Genomic DNA, 20,353 nt, shown 5'->3' with positions numbered 1-20,353 from the left:
ATAAAATATTCTGTCTAGAGATAATTTTTATTCTGACCTTCCCAATAGTTCTCTCAAACTTCAAACTATTTGAAGTATCTGTAATTGAGATGCTCCATTTTGTCTTACATATATTTGTTTATTTCTGGTTTGTAACTAAGTGAATTTTTTTTTTCAGATGATTCTTTGGGATTGGGACTTGAAGCAATGGTATAAACCTCATTATCAGGTAAATATCTGATTATCACTGATATCGATAATGAAACTTTTGACATTTTAAGTCACAGTCACAAGACTGCTATGACATAGATTTTCTTTACTTAAACTAAAATAGCCAGAACTTTCATTTAGATAGATTACAACATTTTAATTGTAAGGGGGAAATGAAATGGTAAGAAACCAAGCATATATAATAGTTATACTTAAATGTTGCTATAATAGTCTGGACTCAGGATAAACTAATAATTTTATATTAAGGATGAGATTTCTTTTCTGATTGTGAGCAACTGATCCACACGGGAAAAAAAATAGATTAAAGGCCATATATGAGAAAAAGCAAGACAATTGGCAAAATATTTTATCAGGGAAGCAATATCATTTTGCTCTTTGGAAAATTTTTATTAAATTATATATACAGAAAAGTGAACAGCTTGATGAATTTCCACTAGTACTCATCAAGGAAGAACACTTGGCCAGCACCCCAGAAGCTTCACTTACGCACCATTCTAGGTATTACTTATATCCCCAAAGATGATCTCTTTCCTGATTTCAAGCAGTTAGTTTTGCTAATTTGTGAATTATATATATGTGCGTGTGTGCATGTGTGTGCATGCGTATATGTGTATGTGTATATATATATATATATATAGACTCATTTAATATGTACTCTGTAAATATTTTTGATCACTTAAGTAATATGTGTTTATATCAGAAGAACAGAAAATAGAAGTATAGGAAAAAAAGAAAAATCATTCATAAACATCAGGTAATAACTATGTTATGTTAACAATTTTTGTTCTTGTTAATCCTCACCTGAGGATATTTTTTTCCATTGGTTCTTAGAGTAGAAGGGAGAGAGGGAGGAGGAGGAGAAACATCGATGTGAGAAAGACACCAGCACACAGGCCAACCATGGATCCACTTTTGATGCATATACTTACAAGTCTTTTTCCACTGTATTGAAATGTGTTTGCATATTCTGTTCTATAAAAATTATATTAGATTTAATATGCTTTTATGAAACCTAATGTTTTCCTGTCTTTGAATTTTACATAAATGGAATCAACCACATGTACTTTCTGGTTTGCTTCTTTCAGAAGTTTATCTGTGAGATCAATGCATATCATTGCACATAATACTGTGACCTTACACAGTATGGTTCCTTTACTCGCTTTTACTTCTCTGACCTCATCTTCCTGCACTTTCTCCTTCGTTTACAGCTCCAGCTACACTGGCCTCCTTGTTTTCGCAAACAAGCTGGGCAGGCTTCTGCCTCTACGTTTTCACACTTGCTAGTCTCTCTGCCTGGAATGCTCTTTTCCCACACCTGTCAGATCGGAACAAATTGCAGCCTTATACTCTAAAATTTCAGTGCCCTCCATCACTTCCTTTTCCCTCTCCTTGCTTCTTTCCCTTCAACCTGCTCAAAAACCCATGAATCTCCATTGCTCATATTCCTTAGCCTGGAAGCCAGTGTACTCAAAAATTTGGTCCCAACATGCCTCTCCAACCTTATTTTCCACTGCTCTTTTTTTATTTTTATTTTAAATATGGCCCGTACTTTAATAATTTTGTTTTCTGCACCTTGCTATTTTACCACCTTTTTTTTTTACCACTTTTATACCTTTATTTATTCTCCTTCTTGAAAAATTAGCTCCCCAAAATACATTTTTTGTTTAATTTCACTGTAAAACATTATTTCCCCAATCTTTTATAAATAAAATCCTACCAAATGCTACCTCTTCCGTAAAGTTTCTGTTAACCCTTCATATTAAAGTTATCTATATTTCCTTTGAACTCTAATACTATTTTATTTGTATCTTTATCTCATCATTTCCCATAACATTAATAAGAGTAGTAATATTTAGTGCACTTTTCCTATATGTATTATACTCTGTCTTATGTGCTCTGCATGTATCATCAGATTTAATTCTCTCTGCTTCTCTCTGTTAAGTACAGCTATAAACTCTGGAAATAATGCATGAGGAAACCAAAGAACTCTGAAAAAAAATGGGAAGAGTAAGCTGGCCTCGTTAAGGACCCCAGTAATGGAGGAATAACATAGTGACAGGGTTTCCTACAACCCCCACCCAAAACCAAAAGGTGACTTAGGCCCTCCCTCTCAACCTAGCAACAGAAGGTGTCCCAACGAGGCTCATTTCTTCCCTAAGACTGAATGAGAGTCCTGCAAACAATACCAAGTGAATCTGGTGGCTCTGGTAAAGGGACTTGATCAGGAACGCCACTGGCAATAAGTGTGAGCATCACAGAGTATACTTTCACAAACCTGTATGTGCAGCCTACTGTACACTAGGCTACATGGTATACCATTGTGGTATATGCAGTCTGTCATTGATCAAAATGTTGTTATGAGGCATATGACTGTACTCTCATTCTCTACTGGGCATGAGATCTCCTTCCCAAGTAAGAGACACGGGGTGGCCAGGGGGCCTGGCATAGGGGATACTGCCACAAGTGCCCAGCCCAGAAAGTGTTCTTTGTCCCTGTGGCCTGGAGTCTCCTTTCCTCCACCTGAAGGTACTAGATAGCCCAACCTAAGGAAGTTCCCTCTCCCCCACAGAGGAGGTACCAGCAGGCACCAGTGGGAACCCTAGTGACACCAGGGAAAAAAAAAGACTGAAATAACACTGTGAATGTCCTAAAAATTAAATTGACATTAGATCCCGGCCAGTATGGCTCAGTGGATTGAACATTGTCCCATGCACCAGAAGTTTGATGGTTCAATTCCCAGTCAGGGCACAAGCCCAGATTTCAGGCTTGATTGTGCAGGAGGCAGCTGATCAATGGTTCTCTCTCATCAGTGTTTTTCTCCCTTTCCCTTCCTCTCTGTCTAAACATCAATACAAACATTTTTAAAAAAAAATAGTCATCAGAACCACAGCCTAAAAAAGTAGACCAGGACCTTTGTGTGAAATCTAAACAAGTCTACCTCCTAATATAAAAGATTTAAATAGGACCCAGTCTTCTAGGTCCTATTATTGTGAAGCATTATTAGCCAAAATATTGATGATAAAATAAAAAACACGTGTCATACCAAAAACCAGAAAAATCACAGCTTGAATGAGAAAAAAACTATATTAGTACTTAACACCAAGATGAACAGATTTGGAATTATCTGACAAGGAAATTTAAAGCAGCCATCATCAGAAAATTGCTTCTAACAAGCAGTTACGAATTCATTTTAAACAAACAGAATAGAAAAATCTCAGCAAAGAAATGAAAGTTATAAAAAAGAAACAAATGGAAATTTAAAAACTTGCTGAATGGGCTCAGCATTAGCGTGGTGATGACCGAGGACAGAATCTGCAAGCTCGAGGACAGAGCAATAGAATTTACCCAATTTAAACCTCATAGAGAAAATAGATGGAAATAAAATGAACAGAGCCTTAGGGACCTGAATGACACAACAAAAGATCCAACATTCATATCATCAGTGTTTAGAAAGGAGGGGAGAAAGAGAGTGAGTTTAAAAGAATATTTGAAGAAATAATGACTGAAAACTTCCCACATTTTGCAGAAGACATAATTCTACAAAGTCAGGAAGCTGAGCAAATACCAAATGGGATCACTGCAAAAAAAGTCTCCAAGACAAATCATAATTAAACCTTTAAAAACTAAAGACAGAGGAAATATTTTGAAAGCAGCCAGAAAGAAATGCCACATTACTTATAGGAGAACACCAACTCAAATAGCAAATTTCTCATTTGAGTGTAAGGAAAGTAGATGCTATTATATATAACTCGTGAAGTATATATAATATTTTATATAATACTGGAGGCCCGGTGCACGAAATACACGCAAGAGTAGGGCCTTCCTTCCCCCGTCTGCTGGCACCAGCTCCCTTCTGGCACCCGGGACCCAGGCTTCCCTCTGGCTACCAGCAGGCACCTGGGACCTGGGCTTCCCTCACAGCCCCAGCTTCATCTGGAAGGATGTCCAGTCTAATTAGCAATACCAGTATTATGCTTTTATTATTTTACATTTGACCAACATGTGAGGGAAGGTTTATAGAAATAATCAAATTTTAACATGTTCATTAACTTTGGCTTATCAATTTAAATTATAGCAAGCCATTTGTCAGAAATACTCTTTTTTTTTTTTTATGAGGCCGGTCACTTTTGGGTTTCTTTTTTTCTTTTTTTAATATATTATATTGATTTTTTACAGAGAGGAAGGGAGAGGGATAGAGAGCTGGAAACATCGATCAGCTACCTCCTACACACACCCCCATGGGGGATATGCCCGCAACCAAGGTACATGCCGTCGACTGGAATCGAACCTGGGACCCTTCAGTCCACAGGCCGATGCTCTATCCACTGAGCCAAACCAGTCAGGGCAGAAGTACTCTTAATTGACGAGAAATAGCTAGACTGTGCCCCAATAATGGGGAATTTTTAAAATAAAAACTAACACAAAATAATGCTTCACAAGAAAAACATTTAAAAACCTCCATAGAGCAAAGACATTACTTAGCTAATTACTGGTCTCACTTTCATGACATATTTTTTAGTTCTAAAATGTGTTGAGCCATAGCCAGTTTGGCTAAGTGGGTAGAGCATCAGCCCATGGACTGAAGGGTCCCGGGTTCAATTCCAGTCAAGGGCACATGCTGGGGTCACGAGCTCAGTCCCCAGTATGGGCGTGCAGGAAGCAGCCAAACCATGACTCTCTCGCATCATTGATGTTTCTAGCTCTCTCTCCCTCTCCCTTCCTCTCCCTTTCTCTCTGAAATCAATAAAAATATATTTTAAAAGTAAAATGTGTTGAGGCCCAGCTGATGTGGCTCACTGGTTGAGAGTCAACCTCTGAACCAGGAAGTCATGGTTCAGTTCTTGGTCAGGGCACATGCTTGGGTTGCAGCTCAATCCCCAGAAGGGGACATGCAGAAGGCAGCCGAGTAATGATTCTCTCTCATCACTGATGTTTCTATCTCTCCCTCTCCTTTCCTCTCTCTAAAATCAATAAAACATATTTAAAAAATAAATAAAATGTGTTGAGGATAGTTAAAAAGTTTCATGGTGAAATCATTAAATACTTTGAATACTTAAGAATTCCAAATATACTTAAATGTAAATTCAAGATACAATAAAACAAAAGTAACATTTAATTCACTATTCTGATTATCAGTGTTCTTATTTCTATGGTTTATTTCAGTGATGGCGAACCTATGACACGCGTGTCAGAGGTGACACGTGAACTCATTTTTTTGGTTGATTTTTCTTTGTTAAATGGCATTTAAATATATAAAATAAATATCAAACATATAAGTCTTTGTTTTACTATGGTTGCAAATATCAAAAAATTTCTATATGTGACATGGCACCAGAGTTAAGTTAGGGTTTTTCAAAATGCTGACACGCCAAGCTCAAAAGGTTCGCCATCACTGGTTTATTTAGTTGAATAAAATTTATATAGAATTTCAAAAGTAGAAAACATGTATACATTAATGAAATATTTATTTTTAATTTTAGAATATATTTTCTACCCATTTTTTAGGACCCAGCCTGATGCTTTTCTAATTCCATGAATTTTTTGTTAACCATTTAATTCAATGTTATCACCGTTTACTTTGAACTGTAATACCATTTTTCTGTACTCTTATCTCATTATTTTCCATAATATTGATAGTAATACTGTTACTTGTTACACTTTAAATATATGTACCACACATTGCTTTATGTGCTTTGCATGTATTAACAGATTTAATTTTCACATTAGCCCTTAATAAAGTAGATGCTATTATCCCATTTATAGTGAAGAAACTAAAAAGTTCAGATGTTAAATGACTTGCTCAGTCACACAATTAGGGTTAAAGTCTAGATTTCAAACTCATCTTTGCAACAAAGCTTTGTCACTGTGCTAGAGTGACAAAGGTAAATGAAAGAAATGCTATATATGTTTAAAAGAAATTTTGACATAAAGGAAAAGAAATCATCAATAAATTAATGCAATCCTCTAATTGTAGATTTTGAAATTATTACAAATTTAGTTTTATGCTAGTTAGAGTCAGTAATGAATACTATTAAATATAGCTAAGCTAATGAAAAATATAGAAAAAATTAAAATTCACATTATCTGCTACATCAACATCAAAAATTTTAAAGTGATAATTATACCATTTGTTATATAATTTATATCCTGTCCAAATTAATGAATATTAATATTTAATAGAATTAAGTTATTTAGATATTATTAGAATAGACCTTGACTTTAAAATAGAGGAAGTTTATCTTAATTGTTGAATTTTCTGTGTAACAAATATATAATTTTACTTTTCTTTTCTAGAATTCTGGAGGTGGAAGTGGAGTTGATCTTTCTGTGCTAAATGAGGCTCGTAATATGGTGTCAGATCTTCTGATTGATCCAACCCTTCCCCCTCAAGTCATTTCTTCCCTACGGAGCATCAGTAGCTTGATGGGTGCTTTCTCAGGTTCCTGTAGGCCAAAGATTAATCCTCTCACACCGTTCCCTGGATTTTACCCTTGCTCAGAAATAGAGGACCCAGCGGAGAGAGGAGACCGAAAACTTCACAAGGTCAAAACACAGTAATCAGCCAGCCCGATTTATCACATTTGATTATATTTTCAAATTAAAACTGCTCTTTAAAATCTTATCTAAACTGAAATTTCTTTTTCAAAGATCAGTTTCTTTTCCAGTATATTGAGCTCCTTGGATCTTTAAAAGTAGTTACAATCTCAAATAATTTAAACAAGTATTCAATTTTTATTCCAAGTAGCATTGCTGTAATTAGCAGTTACAACTGCAGCAGTAACAACTATTTATTGCTATTGTTGTTGTTTTTAAGTACTAGAGCAAAAAAGCAATCCAGACTTGTACAACATACAGTGGGGCCTTGACTTACGAGTTTAATTTGTTCCGTGATGGAGCTCATAACTCAAATTACTCATATGTCAAATCACTGTGATGTTCGCTGCGCCAACTAGCTGTGGGGTATCTGAAGCTGGCTCGTAACCCGAATTTTTTTGAGCTTGCAACTCAAAGCAAAAAATCGGCCGAGAGACGGCTCGTATCTCAAAAAAACTCGTTAGTCAGGACACTCGGAAGTCAAGGCCCCACTGTACTAGTAGAGTAGTTATGTCATTAATCTATTTTATTCTTTAGAATCCTGGGATTGTTCTTGTTGAACCAAGAAGAAATGATCATTATAATGTTCATTTTATGCATTATGTAGCATTATGTACTTTAAATTAATTTTTACATTTTTTAAAACCCTTCCCCCCCTTCTTTACCCACTAGAAATTGCTACAGCCCAATAGGCATTGATTTTTCCATCGTCAAAAATGGGATTAATTTAATTTTCTAAAAAGGCATACATTGTGTTTGTCCAGAGTGCTTTTAATTGTTTTATTTGACTATCAATATCTTTACCAATTGCTAAAATCATAAAACTAAAAATGGAAACATTTTGGACATTGTTCTCGTTTAACTACTTTGTTCTACAGGTAAAGAAACTAACCAAGAGAAGATAAAATTCAAATCAGTTTGTTTTTGTTTACTCATAATAGTGTATATAGAGCTTAGGAAAAGTTAAATATACTTTTTGGAGGGATTTTGATTATCAGTTAATTTCATTTTGTTCTCAGTATTAGGGTATAGAAATGTTGAAAAACTAAGCAAGCCCGATTAGGGCAAACGTTTGATAATTACTGATCAGAGCTAGATCATAGGCATTTATGTGATGCTTTTATTTATTTGTTTTTAGAGAGGGAGGGAGAGAGAGAAACATTGAGGTGAGAGAGAGACAGCGATTGGTTGCCTCTTGCACCCACCCCAACTGGGGATTAAACCCGAAACTAGGTATGTGCCCTGATCTGGAATCGAATCTGCAACCTTCTAGTGCACGGGGCAATGCTCCAACCAATTGAGCCACACCAACCAGGGCTGTGATGCTTTTATTTTTTAAAGTATATACAGTATCACCTGCATTAGTCAAAACCCAACTATACCAGTGATACTTAGAAGTTAATCATGGGGTAGCAACAAATTCATCAGTAGAAGAGCTAATATATTCTTGAGTTGGTTTCCACTTGTTCTATTGCTCTTCCTTTGTATTTCCCATTGACATTTGATGTTTAGTAATTTTTAAAAAGTTTTTAAAAAAATCTTAATCATAAAATCATAATTGATAGCATTATTATTACTATGTTTACTGTGTAGAAAAGTGTACTGGTACATTTTAGAAGCATTTAAACAATAATATTAAAGAGCATGCCTAAATGCCTCATTTCTTGAACATTTCTAGTTAATCGGGCTTATTTTGGGTCCTGGAATCGATTGGTAAAAGTAAGTCAGATAAGAATCAGGATGTAACCCTTATTTTTCGTAGTGTTCTTGAAACTTCTTGTTTGAATTTTATATCTAATTTGTCTCTGCTTTTGGAAAAGAAGCCTAATGTTACTTAAGAATAGCAGTATTTATGAAAAAATAACTAGTAAGGAAAAGGGAGTTGGAATAGATACTTTAATATAAATGTCTCATATACTGTGCTAAGAAACAAGACAGATTATATGAACCTAAATTTCTAACTAACCACAAACCTTTACTAAATCAACATCCTTGGGAAAACTGTAAGAGATCTTTATCTCTCTGAGATGGTTTCAGTGTGTGCCGGTAGAGGAAATTCATAAGAAAGAAACTTTTCTGTATATCTCAGTAAAACACCTATTCACAGTGGTAAAAAATAGAACATTTTCAAAAATTAAGGTAAAACTGTATTAAGGCTAAAGGTGTTCTGGATTTAGTCATTTGTTCAAAAAACAGCTCAGAATCCTACAGTTTCTCCAGATTAACCTCTATGGACATTAGCCCCGGACTGAAAATATGAAAGGTTCAGGACAATCCCTGATCTTAATTTTGTCCTCTGAAGTTGTTTATTAGGGTACATCTTTCATATCTACTTTTTAAATTATCAACTGTTTATTTCTCATGATACTAGGAATAAATGTGCAAAAGAAAAAATATCTAGTTAAATTGTAGGGAGCTCAGATATCATTTTTTAGTACTAGAAGGATAAAGTAGAACAGTATAGAATGTGAAGTTTGGAGCAAAATTGACATACTTTCAGAATAAAATGTTCTGTTTCTCCAGTACATATTAAAAATATACTTTGTATTGATTTTTATGTGACATCTTTAATACATATACAGATATTATAGGGTGGCGATTCACTGTTCAATTATCCAACAGGGACTACACAGTAGGAATAGTTTACCAACTCCACAGCTGAGGAGGAGCTCGGGAACTTCAAGTCTGCCCCCCGTTGAACCTCCTTCTTCAAGGTGGGAACGCAATAATGGCAAAAGGCCTCACCAAGAAGTTGGCATTTCAAGGTAAAATCACCAGAGCCTGTTAAAGAAATCTGAATCTGATACATTCGCTTTGTTTCTGTGAATGAAGTTTGAAATAGTTCTAAAAGCGGAAAGGAACAGTCGACGTACTTGTTTAGGTATAGGACAGCATACCTAATATGACATAATAGAGAAAGTGATTCTTAAAAAGAAGGACCCGTCTTATCCCCAAACTTAGGTAAGTTGGGACCTGAAAGGAAGTTAGGATCCATTTAGTACAGGGTGCTGGGAAAGCTTATAAATTAGTAGAGGTGGCCCCTACAGGAGCGGTCACTAGGTCCAGTGCATGATGCCTAAAGTAGGGCAACAGTTACTGACTTGTGAGAGGAGGAGCACATTCTCAGATGTTAAGTATCTTTGAAAGGCACCAGTAACTGTGAAACTGAGAAAATGCCAGGAGCCAAAATCTGAATGTAAATATATCCTTTACACTGATCACAAAAGATTAAGTGCTTTGTCTTAAAAGCCAGAAAAGATAGTGATCTCTTGTGATCAGGAAAGATAAGCTTCTATTTAGTCAGTCACCTGGTTATATTAATAAAATTGGTATTAGTGTAAATTTCCTGTTAAACCACTGTTCTTACTGAGCATGTTTTACTTTTAGCTTGAGCTAGGTAGTTACACATTTAAAACACTAGGTGGCAGAATTGGATCATAGCTATTTGTTAAAATTGGTTAGTATTTATATGTGAATTATGACCAAATAATTACAATTTTCCAGATTATTTAGTGATTTATTAATTTGAATCTTCTATAATATATTGAAATAGATGGACTTCTTGTTTATTGAAAATATTGTGTGAAATGGTAAATAAAACAGGAATGGATTGAGGTATGAATACAGTACAGGAAAATGAGCTTTGGTCCAAAGCTTGCTCAGAGCCTGAACATGATAGTTTTTGTTTGTTTTTTCCCTAATGGAATCAGGATATGAGGAAGTAAATGATGTTAGAAACTGAAAATATGAAAGATATTTCTTAACCATGGGAAACATCATCTTGAGAATATTGGATTTAAGAAACGATGAAAATGATTCAGTTTTTCATTTTCTATCACACTAATGTAACAGCAATACATTTGCAATTAAATAAATGATGGATATCAAAATAGAAACACAGTCCAAAGAAAACTATCTTTAACTCTGAAAAGTGTTCATATAAAGGTATATGTAGGCCGATTTGATATACTTAACTGTCATAAAAGATTTTAGGAATTTGGAGAATAAAGATATTGGTGGTATTATGGAACATCTACTTTAAAGAGATAAGGTTAGAAGTAATTTTTTTAATGTGGAGAAGCTGGAGCTTACTTTGAACATAGGATAAGATGGGAAGATATGAAGCATTTACAGCCATTACTACTTTTGAAATTCAAGTTTCTAGATCAGCACTGTCCAATAGAAATTTTGTGATGATGGGAATATTTTACTAGTATGTCTTATCAGTATGGTAGTTCCTAGCTATTGATCACATGAAATGTATCTAGTATGACTAATCAACTGGATTTAAATATGAATTTAATTAAAATGTAGAGCTATATGTGACTACCATATAGGCATATAGAGCAGTCTTATTAAACAGCAAAGCTAATTATCTTTAAAGTATGGTGATATTTTGTTTAGCACAAAAGTAATAGACTTGTGACTCTGGAATCATGAGACATCCATCCTGTCTTTAGTAGAGTGCTCAAAAGCTGAGATCACATATCCTAGATTTGTGAGTCTTGATTTGGATGCAGCTTTGGGTTCTGATCATAGCCTCTCTGTGATCTTCAATGACCCTGACTCTGCTTTCAACATTGTTTCATTATTGAACCTCTTATTCCCTGAAAATGTCTGAAACCAAATTTCTCAGCCCCCCAGTTGCTTTTTTGTTACTGTCATTCTGGTCTTATTTCCTGGCACAAAGCTTCCCTTTGGTTGCTTACAAAATTGACTTACCTAGAAAATGGGGTTATCTTTGCATCCTGTTTCCTTATTCTGCAGGTACCAGTTGTCAACTCTATCTTTGATTCTCTTTTTTTCTCTATTGCTTATTCTCCTGTCTCACTTTGCCTACACCATTTCATGCTTTCATTACTCCTTACTTGGGCTATTGAATTATCCTCCTAATTGGTCTTCCCATTTCTAATATCCTTAACTCTCCAATCCATCTTCTAACCTTCAACCAGAAATCTTCCTTAAACAAAACTTTGATTATAGGTTTTCTAGTCATTAAATTTTTGGACCAGTGCCTATAGAATTGTACCCAAATTCCTAGCCTGGGATTCAAAACCCTGTTATTCCCTCAGGACAAAGATCACCCCTTCCTTGGAAAAGTTAAATGGACTAAAAGAATAAGAGAGATAAGTAGTCTTGCAATGAATGAGAATAGAAAAATTATTTGGGAAGCTGTCTAGGTAAAAACAATATGTAACTTGTGTTAGACTTTCCTTGAAGTTTTCTGATAATTTTAACTCCATTTGAAATTTAAGCTGCATTATAATTTCCAGCCTAGCTTATTTGTGTACAGAGTAATATTTAAATTTTCCTTTTCTTCATGCCTTGCCTGGAGAAAAAAAAGTAAAGTATTCTAAACCTTATCATAGCTATGATAAGAGGAATCTTAGGGAAGAAAACCATAAGGAAGAGGAAGAGTTATTCCTCCTTGAATAGCCACTTAAGGATTTGGTCATCTCTTAAAAGGACATGAGATTTTACTTAATTAAAAGGGCCATTGCTTGACAACATAAAAATACCTCCAATATCATCTTTCTCTAACTGAAACTCAGTCAAGCTTCACTTGTCGTCTTCTGTGCCCCCCTTTACTTGTGCCCTTTACTCTCATTTCTGTACATCTTTAAAAATTGAGCTCATCCTATATAATAAAAGATTCGGTGGCGCAAGGCCCTCATGCGATGTCATCACAAGATGTCTAGCAGGGGAGGGCAGTTGGGGGCCCATTAGGCCAGAGGGGGGCAGTAGGGGGCAAGATCAGGCCAGCAGGGGAGGGCAGTCGGACACCCCCCAAGGGTCCCAGATTGGAGAGGGTGCAGGCCAGGCTGAGGGACAGCCCCCTCCCGTGCACGAATTTCGTGCACCAGGCGTCTAGTCTACTATAAGGAGCTTCTTCATCAAAACCTCAGCTCTTAGCTTTCTCTAAGTCTGCAGTCAAATATTCAGGGCCAAATTGTGACAAGTCTAGAACAGGTACCAAAGGCACTGTGAACGTTGCTTTAGCAGCCTCTTTCACTGCTCCTTCAGCCAGATGTTTCCTTTAGCCACTTCAGTGTCCTCTTTCTGGTGCTGGAGAAGTGCATAGCCGCCACCTGTAAAGGACAGCTTCTAATAATTTTAAAATTTCTGTGGCATGCTTAATTTCCTTCTTATTGGAGATTAATCGTCCTTTTTCTTTCCAGACTGAACAGTGCATGCAAAATTAGGAGAGCATACTTCCAGTCGGTATACACATTCATTCTCTTTTGTATGAAAATTCTAATGCCTGCGTCAGTGCAATCCGTTCAGCTTTCTGAGCAGAGGTTCCCAGTGGTAACCTCTTTTGGTATTGGAAGTAACCTGTTTCCTTTATCCATCTAACTGCTTCCATCTGCATATAGAGTCCAGTCTGCCTCTTCTAGTGGCAGGTCCTATAAATCAATTCTGCCAGAATAACCTTCAACAATTATTTTAGAATGGTCATGCATTAGCGTGGCAGAGTCGAGTTGGGAGAAAGTAGGCAGGAGTTAACTTACAGTTTTGAGGGAGATGTTGGGATTGTTGAGAAGAATTGTTTGGTACCTGCCCATTCTTCCAGCAGTGAGCCACAAATTCCCTTTTTTCTCTAGCAGCTCATCACTTGGTGGGATATGTAAATGGGGATAGACTCTTCCCAGGAAAACTTTTCCGCTTCCTATAAAAGCTCCCAGGTGGCTGCCACAGCTCTCCAGCAGGCTGGCCACCCTAGGATAGTGTGATCTAGTTTCTTTGACAAGTATGCCATGGATTGTGGAATGTCAATAAGCATTTGGTGAGGAATCCCAGGGCAACGCCCTGCCTTTCATGAACATATAATTGAAAGGGCTTTAGTAGGTCTGGAAGCCCCAAGGCTGGTGCAGAAGCCAGGTGCGCCTTCAGGGACTCAAAAGCCTGAGTGCACTCCTTCATCCATTCTAAAGGGCAATCTTCTGGTCCTTTCTGATATTCATACAGTGGTTTAGCATTGAGCCCAAAGTTCGGTCGGAATCCAAATGTAGTAGCCCACCATTTCCAGGAATTCTCTTAACTGTTTCCTGTCAGTCTTTTTTTTTTAAATCCTTACCTGAGGATATTTTTCCCATAGATTTCTGGAGAGTGTAAGGGAAGGAGGAAGTGGGGGTGGGGGGAGAGAGAGACACGTCGATTGGTTGCCTCCTGCACGGACCCAAGACAGGGAACCCACAACTGAGTTACCTGAAAAAACGTGCCCTTGATGGGGAATCGAAACTGTGACCCTTCGGTCCACCAGGCCCATGCTCTCTAACCACTGACCTAAACTGGTCAGTCATTTTAGTAAGATCATCCCTTTAAGAAGGACTTGAGTTTTTCCAGTTTAAAGATCTGCTGTAGAAAATGTAGTTATGTGCCCAATAATATCCAGCGGGCTGGGCCTCTGGCCCTACTCCCACTGGAAGTCTTCACAAAGGGTATTGCCCTGGCCCAGTAGGAACTTGTCCTTCACCAAATTTGGTTCCCTGGCAGGTTCTAGAGACAGACCAGTTCAGGCTCACCTCCTCCTGCAAGAAGGAAGATCCCCCAGGGCTGGAAGGGCCATGGGGCCATGCTAGCAGTAGCCATAACCTCCAGATCTTCCTGGTCCCCCTCTCCTGAACTTCTGCTGTCTGCCACAGGCAAATTCCCTTTTCTCTGGATTATTAATCTATTTCCTCTTAATCCTGCATCTTTATTATGTAAAGTCATAAAATCTTGAGCATAATTGCAGTATAGTAATTTAAAGACCCATTCTCCAGAGTCCAGATTATACATAAGCCAAGCATTATTACAATAAAAAATCATTTTCTTTTTAGTCATAGTTTTATAGGCATAAATCAGCAAAACTTGCCCCAAAGGGCTGGTTTCCAGATGAAGGCTCCCCTCCCTGCATTCTACCAGACAGAGCTCTGTAATGTCATACAAACCAAACCAGAAGACATCTTAATTCCTGACTACCGACCTAAATCGTAACCTGCGCCTGCAATCCTGACCCAGAGGGTCCCGAAGCAGTCCCACCATTTGCCAGGATAATCGTTGCCTTCTTTCCCCATCTCTCCCACTAGACATGTAGGCAAGGAATGTTCAAACACAAAGAACGGCTGTGCACTTACAGGGAGATGAGTTTACTGGCTGGTATCATTTGCATGTTGTCTCTTTTTGTAAAACTGTCAACAAATTATTATTACTATTGGTTTGAGAAAAAAAATATTATAGAAACTAAAGCTAGATGTTACCTCAAAAGTCCTTAATTCTAAATCTCTTAATTTTACAAATGGAGAGACACACAGAGAGATGGAATTATTCTGTGGAAAAAAACATACACTTTAGATCAAAGAAATTGGAAATTGTATTTTAGCCAAGTGAATTCAGGGATGTAGCTTCTTGAAGCCTTAGTTTCCTTATCTGTAAAATAGGAGACCAACAGAGATAAAGTATGTAAAGTACCTAAAACAATGGATGATATGTGATCAATACACAAAATGGCACATTATTATAAGTTTTGTTATTAATAAAAAACTTTTAATGAATTGGTTGCCAACTGGTTTTATATGTCTTCTTTTTGTAATACAGAATTTTTTTTCCTCTCAGCAGGATATAGAACAAACTAGATTTTTAGAAAAAGGCCCAAGGAGAGCTTTAAAGCAGGAGTTGGCAAAAGAAAGTCCATTCACCCAAAATTGGGGAGCAGAAAAGATATATTCTCTAGAAAAGTGAGACTAGGAACCTAAGGAGATCATTCATTTATTCCACAATCATCTGTTGAACACCTTTTATCAGGCACTGTGCTATATCCCCTGTGAATGTAGAGATGTTTTATAGCCCCTAAAAGAATTCAGAAATTAGTGAGGCAAAAGAATATGTACACAGTGAAATGACAAACTATGGGTAAATGTTGTAACAGAGATATGAACAAAAACCTTTTGGTCACAGAAAAAAATAGATTTTTTTGAGTAACTGGGGTGTGGAAGTGGAGAAAAGATGAAGGAATTGGGGAAGAGCTTGAGAACCTAGCCTATACTAAAAAATATTGAGTGAAAAGTAGAGAATCTAGGTTTGTCCTTGAGCCTCTGGCAAAGTACCCACATTGGGAGATGGTGAACAGAAGAAAACAGATTAGTGAATGTCTAAGACAGGAAGGTAACATTTATGTTGTACTTGATAGCCACATGGCACTAGGTCAGAACCTTAAATATATAATTTTAACTTCATGTATTTCATTGGTATGATTGCCTGCCTATATTTAATTTCTTCATAAGAGCCCTAAAACCTATAATAAATATTTCAGTTATAAGAAATGACTGACTTATACATGATCTCACTCATTTGTGGAATATAATGAACAACATAAACTGATGAACAAAAACAGATCCAGAGACTGAGAAGCATTGATCAGATGCTCAAACCTCAGAAGGAAGGTTGGGGAGGGTGGGGGTAAGGGGGAGAGAGATCAGCCAAAGGACTTGTATGCATGCATATAAGCATAACCAATGGACACAGACACCAGGGGATGAGGGCATGAGTAGGGGGAGGGAGGGGGCAATGGGGGGGATAAGGACACATATGTAATACCTTAATCAATAAAAATTTTAAAAAAAGAAATGACTGACTTAATGGATAATCAGTATCTGTGGAGAGAACAGAAAATAGTGAAAACAACATTAGCATTTCCTCTAAGAACTTATTAGAAATGCCGATTATCTGGTCCTAACCCTGGTTTACAGAAGCAGAAATCCTGGGGGTGGGACTAGCAATCTGTGTTGGAAGAAGCAATCCAGATGATACCGATATCCAGCTATATGCTAGGGTTTAGCAATGTAACCCATTTTTGTAAATAAAATTATATTGAAACACAGTCATACTTATTTATTACTGTCTATGGCTGCTTTTATGCTACAATGGCAAAGTTGAGTAGTTGCAACAAAGACCTTATGGCCTGCAAAGCCATTATTTGCTAATTGAATTGAAGACCATGAATAAAAATGAGGAAATTTCCCAGTTTTAAAATTGTTAATCTATTGTCTTTCCCTTTTAGTCAAGGAGGCTACTTAAACGGGCCTTATAGTTCAAACCCACCGACAATCCCGAAGCAAAGGTCAGCATCTATATCGCTGTCTCACCATATAGGTCTAAGAAGAGCTGGTAAGTTCTCATTTTGTTTTATGATTTAAATGTGGGAGGTCTCAAAGTATATGGTAGTGCAAAATTTTTTCATTACACATTAATGACTAATTTTGAAGACTATTTTATGTGTTGTAAGTTAACATGACTAAGCAATTGAGTTGGCTATTAGATCACAATTTGCTCATTCATTCAGACACCTTTTTTAGTATCTCTATGCCACGAACTCTATTAGGCACTAGGGATTCGGTGGGGGGGGGGGGGGAGGAGGAGGATAGAACTATTTAATTAACCTGAATTTTTGTAGACCCCGACTCCCATATCCAGAACAAGGGAAAATCCCCAGAAAAGGGTATTCAGTAGCCTGGAAATTACGGAGAGAAAAAAAAAGTCTTACCATGAGAGTAGAAAGAACCCTGAATATATCCTAAGCCATCCTAAATAGGAATTTTCTGTTTATTTACTAATTTGAGGTATAATTAATCTATAACATTACATTAGTTTCATGTGTACAACATAATGTTTTGTATATATTGCAAAATGATCACACAATTAGTCTAATTAGTATCTCTCAACATACATAGTTTAAAAAATTTTCTTGTGAGAAATCTTAAGATCTACTCTCAGCAACTTTCAAATATGCAAAACAATATTACTAACTATAGTCACCATGCTGTACATTACATCCCCGTGACTTATTTGTTTTATAACTGGAAGTTGGTACCTTTTGATCCCTTTTACTCCTTTTGCTTTAAAACTTATTGAATGAAATATTTTATAGATACAACATAGTCATAAGAGAACAGCACTGATATTCTGATTTTAAACTACACTGTGTGTGGTTTGGGGCAGTAAGATGCACAATCACAAAATTCTTTTATATACAATGTTTGGCCTATAATAAAAACTGAAGTGTGAAGAGTCAGGAAAATATTATTTATAAGCAAGAAAAATAGACACTAGGAGGACTTCTAAATATATATTGTTGTTGGATTTTAAAAAGTCTTTAACATAACAATGTTTTTAAAGAAATAGAAGGAAAGATGGACAAAATGGATGACAAGATCAACAGGGAATTAGAACACATAGAAAAGAAACAATGAACAGAGTGAAATATTTAGTCTTGAGAAACAAGCACCAACCTATAATTCTGTCCCCTGCAAAATTATCCTCTGAAAGTGAAGGAGAAAAATACTTTTTCAGAGAGAAATTGAGGGAACTTGTTGCTAATAGATCTGACTTGCAAAAGATGTTCAAAGAAGTTCTTTAAAGAGAAGGAAAGTAATATAGGTCAGAAGTTTCAATCTATAGAGAAAGGAAGAGCATTGAAGGAAAAAAAATCAAGGTAAAGTAAAAACTTATTTTTCTTATATTTATTTGGTCTACAGATAACAAAGGCTGCCCTTGTTTAATTTGTTTGGAATGAGAGTAACAATGTATTTGAACTTGTGTGCTTATATATATATATATTTTATGTGTGTGTATACTAGTATATATATGTATATATTTATTTATGCTTATATATAAGTGAAATGAATGACAGCAATGATACAAGAATGGAAGAATTAGCATTATTTTGTTATTTTAACGGAACGTTATTTGAAACTGGATTCGAGTTAGTTGTAAATGTATATTGCAAACTCTAGGGCAACCATAAAAAAGTAGAAAACAGAATCTATTTATAATGAGTTCAGGAGCGTCACTCAACAAATAATCAGAAACAATAAAACAAACAAAACCAGCAATATAACAAACCTTGGGGGTATGAAGAGTCTGATACCAGAATTGTTAAATGTTCAGTTTGCAAAAAAAATTATGAAACATGCAAAGAATCAAGAAATTTTTGCCATATATACAAGTAAAAACAAGTAACAAAATATTTCCCTGAGGGGGAAATTGGAATTTGGACTTAGCAATGACTTTAAATCTGCTATTATACATATGTTCAAAGAACTAAAGGAAATCATAGCTAACGTTTTTAAGAAGAATATGTCAATAATGCCTCACCAAAGAGAACTATAAATTATAAAATTATAAAATAATTTTAATAACTATAAAATAATTGCCACTTCTACTTAATACTGGATTGGAGATTCTAACCAGGGCAGTCAGGTAAATAATTAAACCTATATTTGCAGATGACATAATCATATATTCATAAAATCCCAAGAAATTCGTTAACATCTTTTACAACCAGAAAACAAGTTCATCACTGTGGCAGGTTACAAGATCTGTATGTAAAAATCAATTGTATTTCTATTTACTTGCAATAAACAATGCAAAACAGAAATTAAGAAAATAATTCCATAAATAAACCTTTACATGGTCAACTGATTTTCAACAAGGGTGCCAAGATAATTCAGTGGGGAAGGAATAGTGTTTTTAACAAACGGTGTTGGAACAACTGGATATACACATGCAAAAGAATGAATTTGGAACTCCATATGTCATCATACTTAAAAATTAACTCAAGATGCATCCTAGACTCAAATGTAAGGGTTAAACCATAAAACTTGTAGAAAACAGAAAATCTTTGTGGCTGTAGGTATTGAGTAAAGTGTTTTTGGATAAGACACCAAAAGCACAGTCCATAAATGGAAAAAATTGATAATTGGAATTCATTAAAATTAAAAACATCTGTACTTCAGCAAACACCTAAAAAAAAGAAAATAAAAGACAATGCACAGGATGGGAAAAAAATACTTGCAAATAATATATTTGACAATGGACTAGTATCCAGAATATATAGAAAGATGTTTTACAACTCAATAATAAAAAGACAAAAGATCTCATTTAAAAATGGGCAAAAAATCTGAATAGATGTTTCTCCAAAGAAGATATAAAAATGGCCCATAACCACATGAAAAGGTGTTTAGCATCATTAATTAGGAAAATGCAAATCAAAAGCAATGAACTATGACTTCACACCCACTTTGATGTCTTTAATTATAAAGACAGACAATAACAAGTGTTGATAAAAATGTCCAGAAGTGGAACACTCCTACATTGCTGCTGGGAAAGTAAAATGTGACAGCATTATACAGCATTGAAAACGAATGAACTACAGTCACATGCTACTACATGGAAATATCTCTTTTTTTTAAATATATTTTATTGATTTCTTACAGAGAGGAAGGGAGAGGGATAGAGAGCTAGAAACATTGATGAGAGAGAAACATCGATCAGCTGCCTCCTGCACACTCCCCACTGGGTATGTGCCTGCAACCAAGGTACATGCCCTTGACCGGAATCGAACCTGGGACCCTTGAGTCCGCAGGCTGATGCTCTATCCACTGAGCCAAACCATCTAGGGCGGAAATATCTTTTTAAAATGTCAATTAAGCAAGGCATAGAAGCATTTATATATACTATCCTATATAATAAAAGGCTAATATGCAAATCGACTGGACGGAGGAACGAC

The 20,353-nt window shown here is 35.9% G+C and overlaps 1 protein-coding gene across 1 annotated transcript in view; it reads left to right on the top strand.

The window, feature by feature from the left end:
* PDE3B (phosphodiesterase 3B) overlaps positions 1 to 20,353 on the top strand; it is a 153,099-nt gene that overhangs the window by 93,534 nt on the left and 39,212 nt on the right. Inside the window, exons 2-5 of the mRNA XM_023754508.1 lie at positions 158 to 208; positions 6,505 to 6,753; positions 9,427 to 9,569; positions 16,847 to 16,953. Coding sequence (XP_023610276.1) covers positions 158 to 208; positions 6,505 to 6,753; positions 9,427 to 9,569; positions 16,847 to 16,953 — 550 coding nt within the window. The remainder of the gene's footprint in view (positions 1 to 157; positions 209 to 6,504; positions 6,754 to 9,426; positions 9,570 to 16,846; positions 16,954 to 20,353) is intronic.

The sequence above is a fragment of the Myotis lucifugus genome, unplaced genomic scaffold, assembly GCF_000147115.1.
Source record: "Myotis lucifugus unplaced genomic scaffold, Myoluc2.0 scaffold_61, whole genome shotgun sequence".
In the NCBI taxonomy this organism is placed as follows: Eukaryota; Metazoa; Chordata; class Mammalia; order Chiroptera; family Vespertilionidae; genus Myotis; species Myotis lucifugus.
Note: the sequence above shows the minus strand (reverse complement) of the source record. Positions and strands in the feature narration are given on the sequence as shown.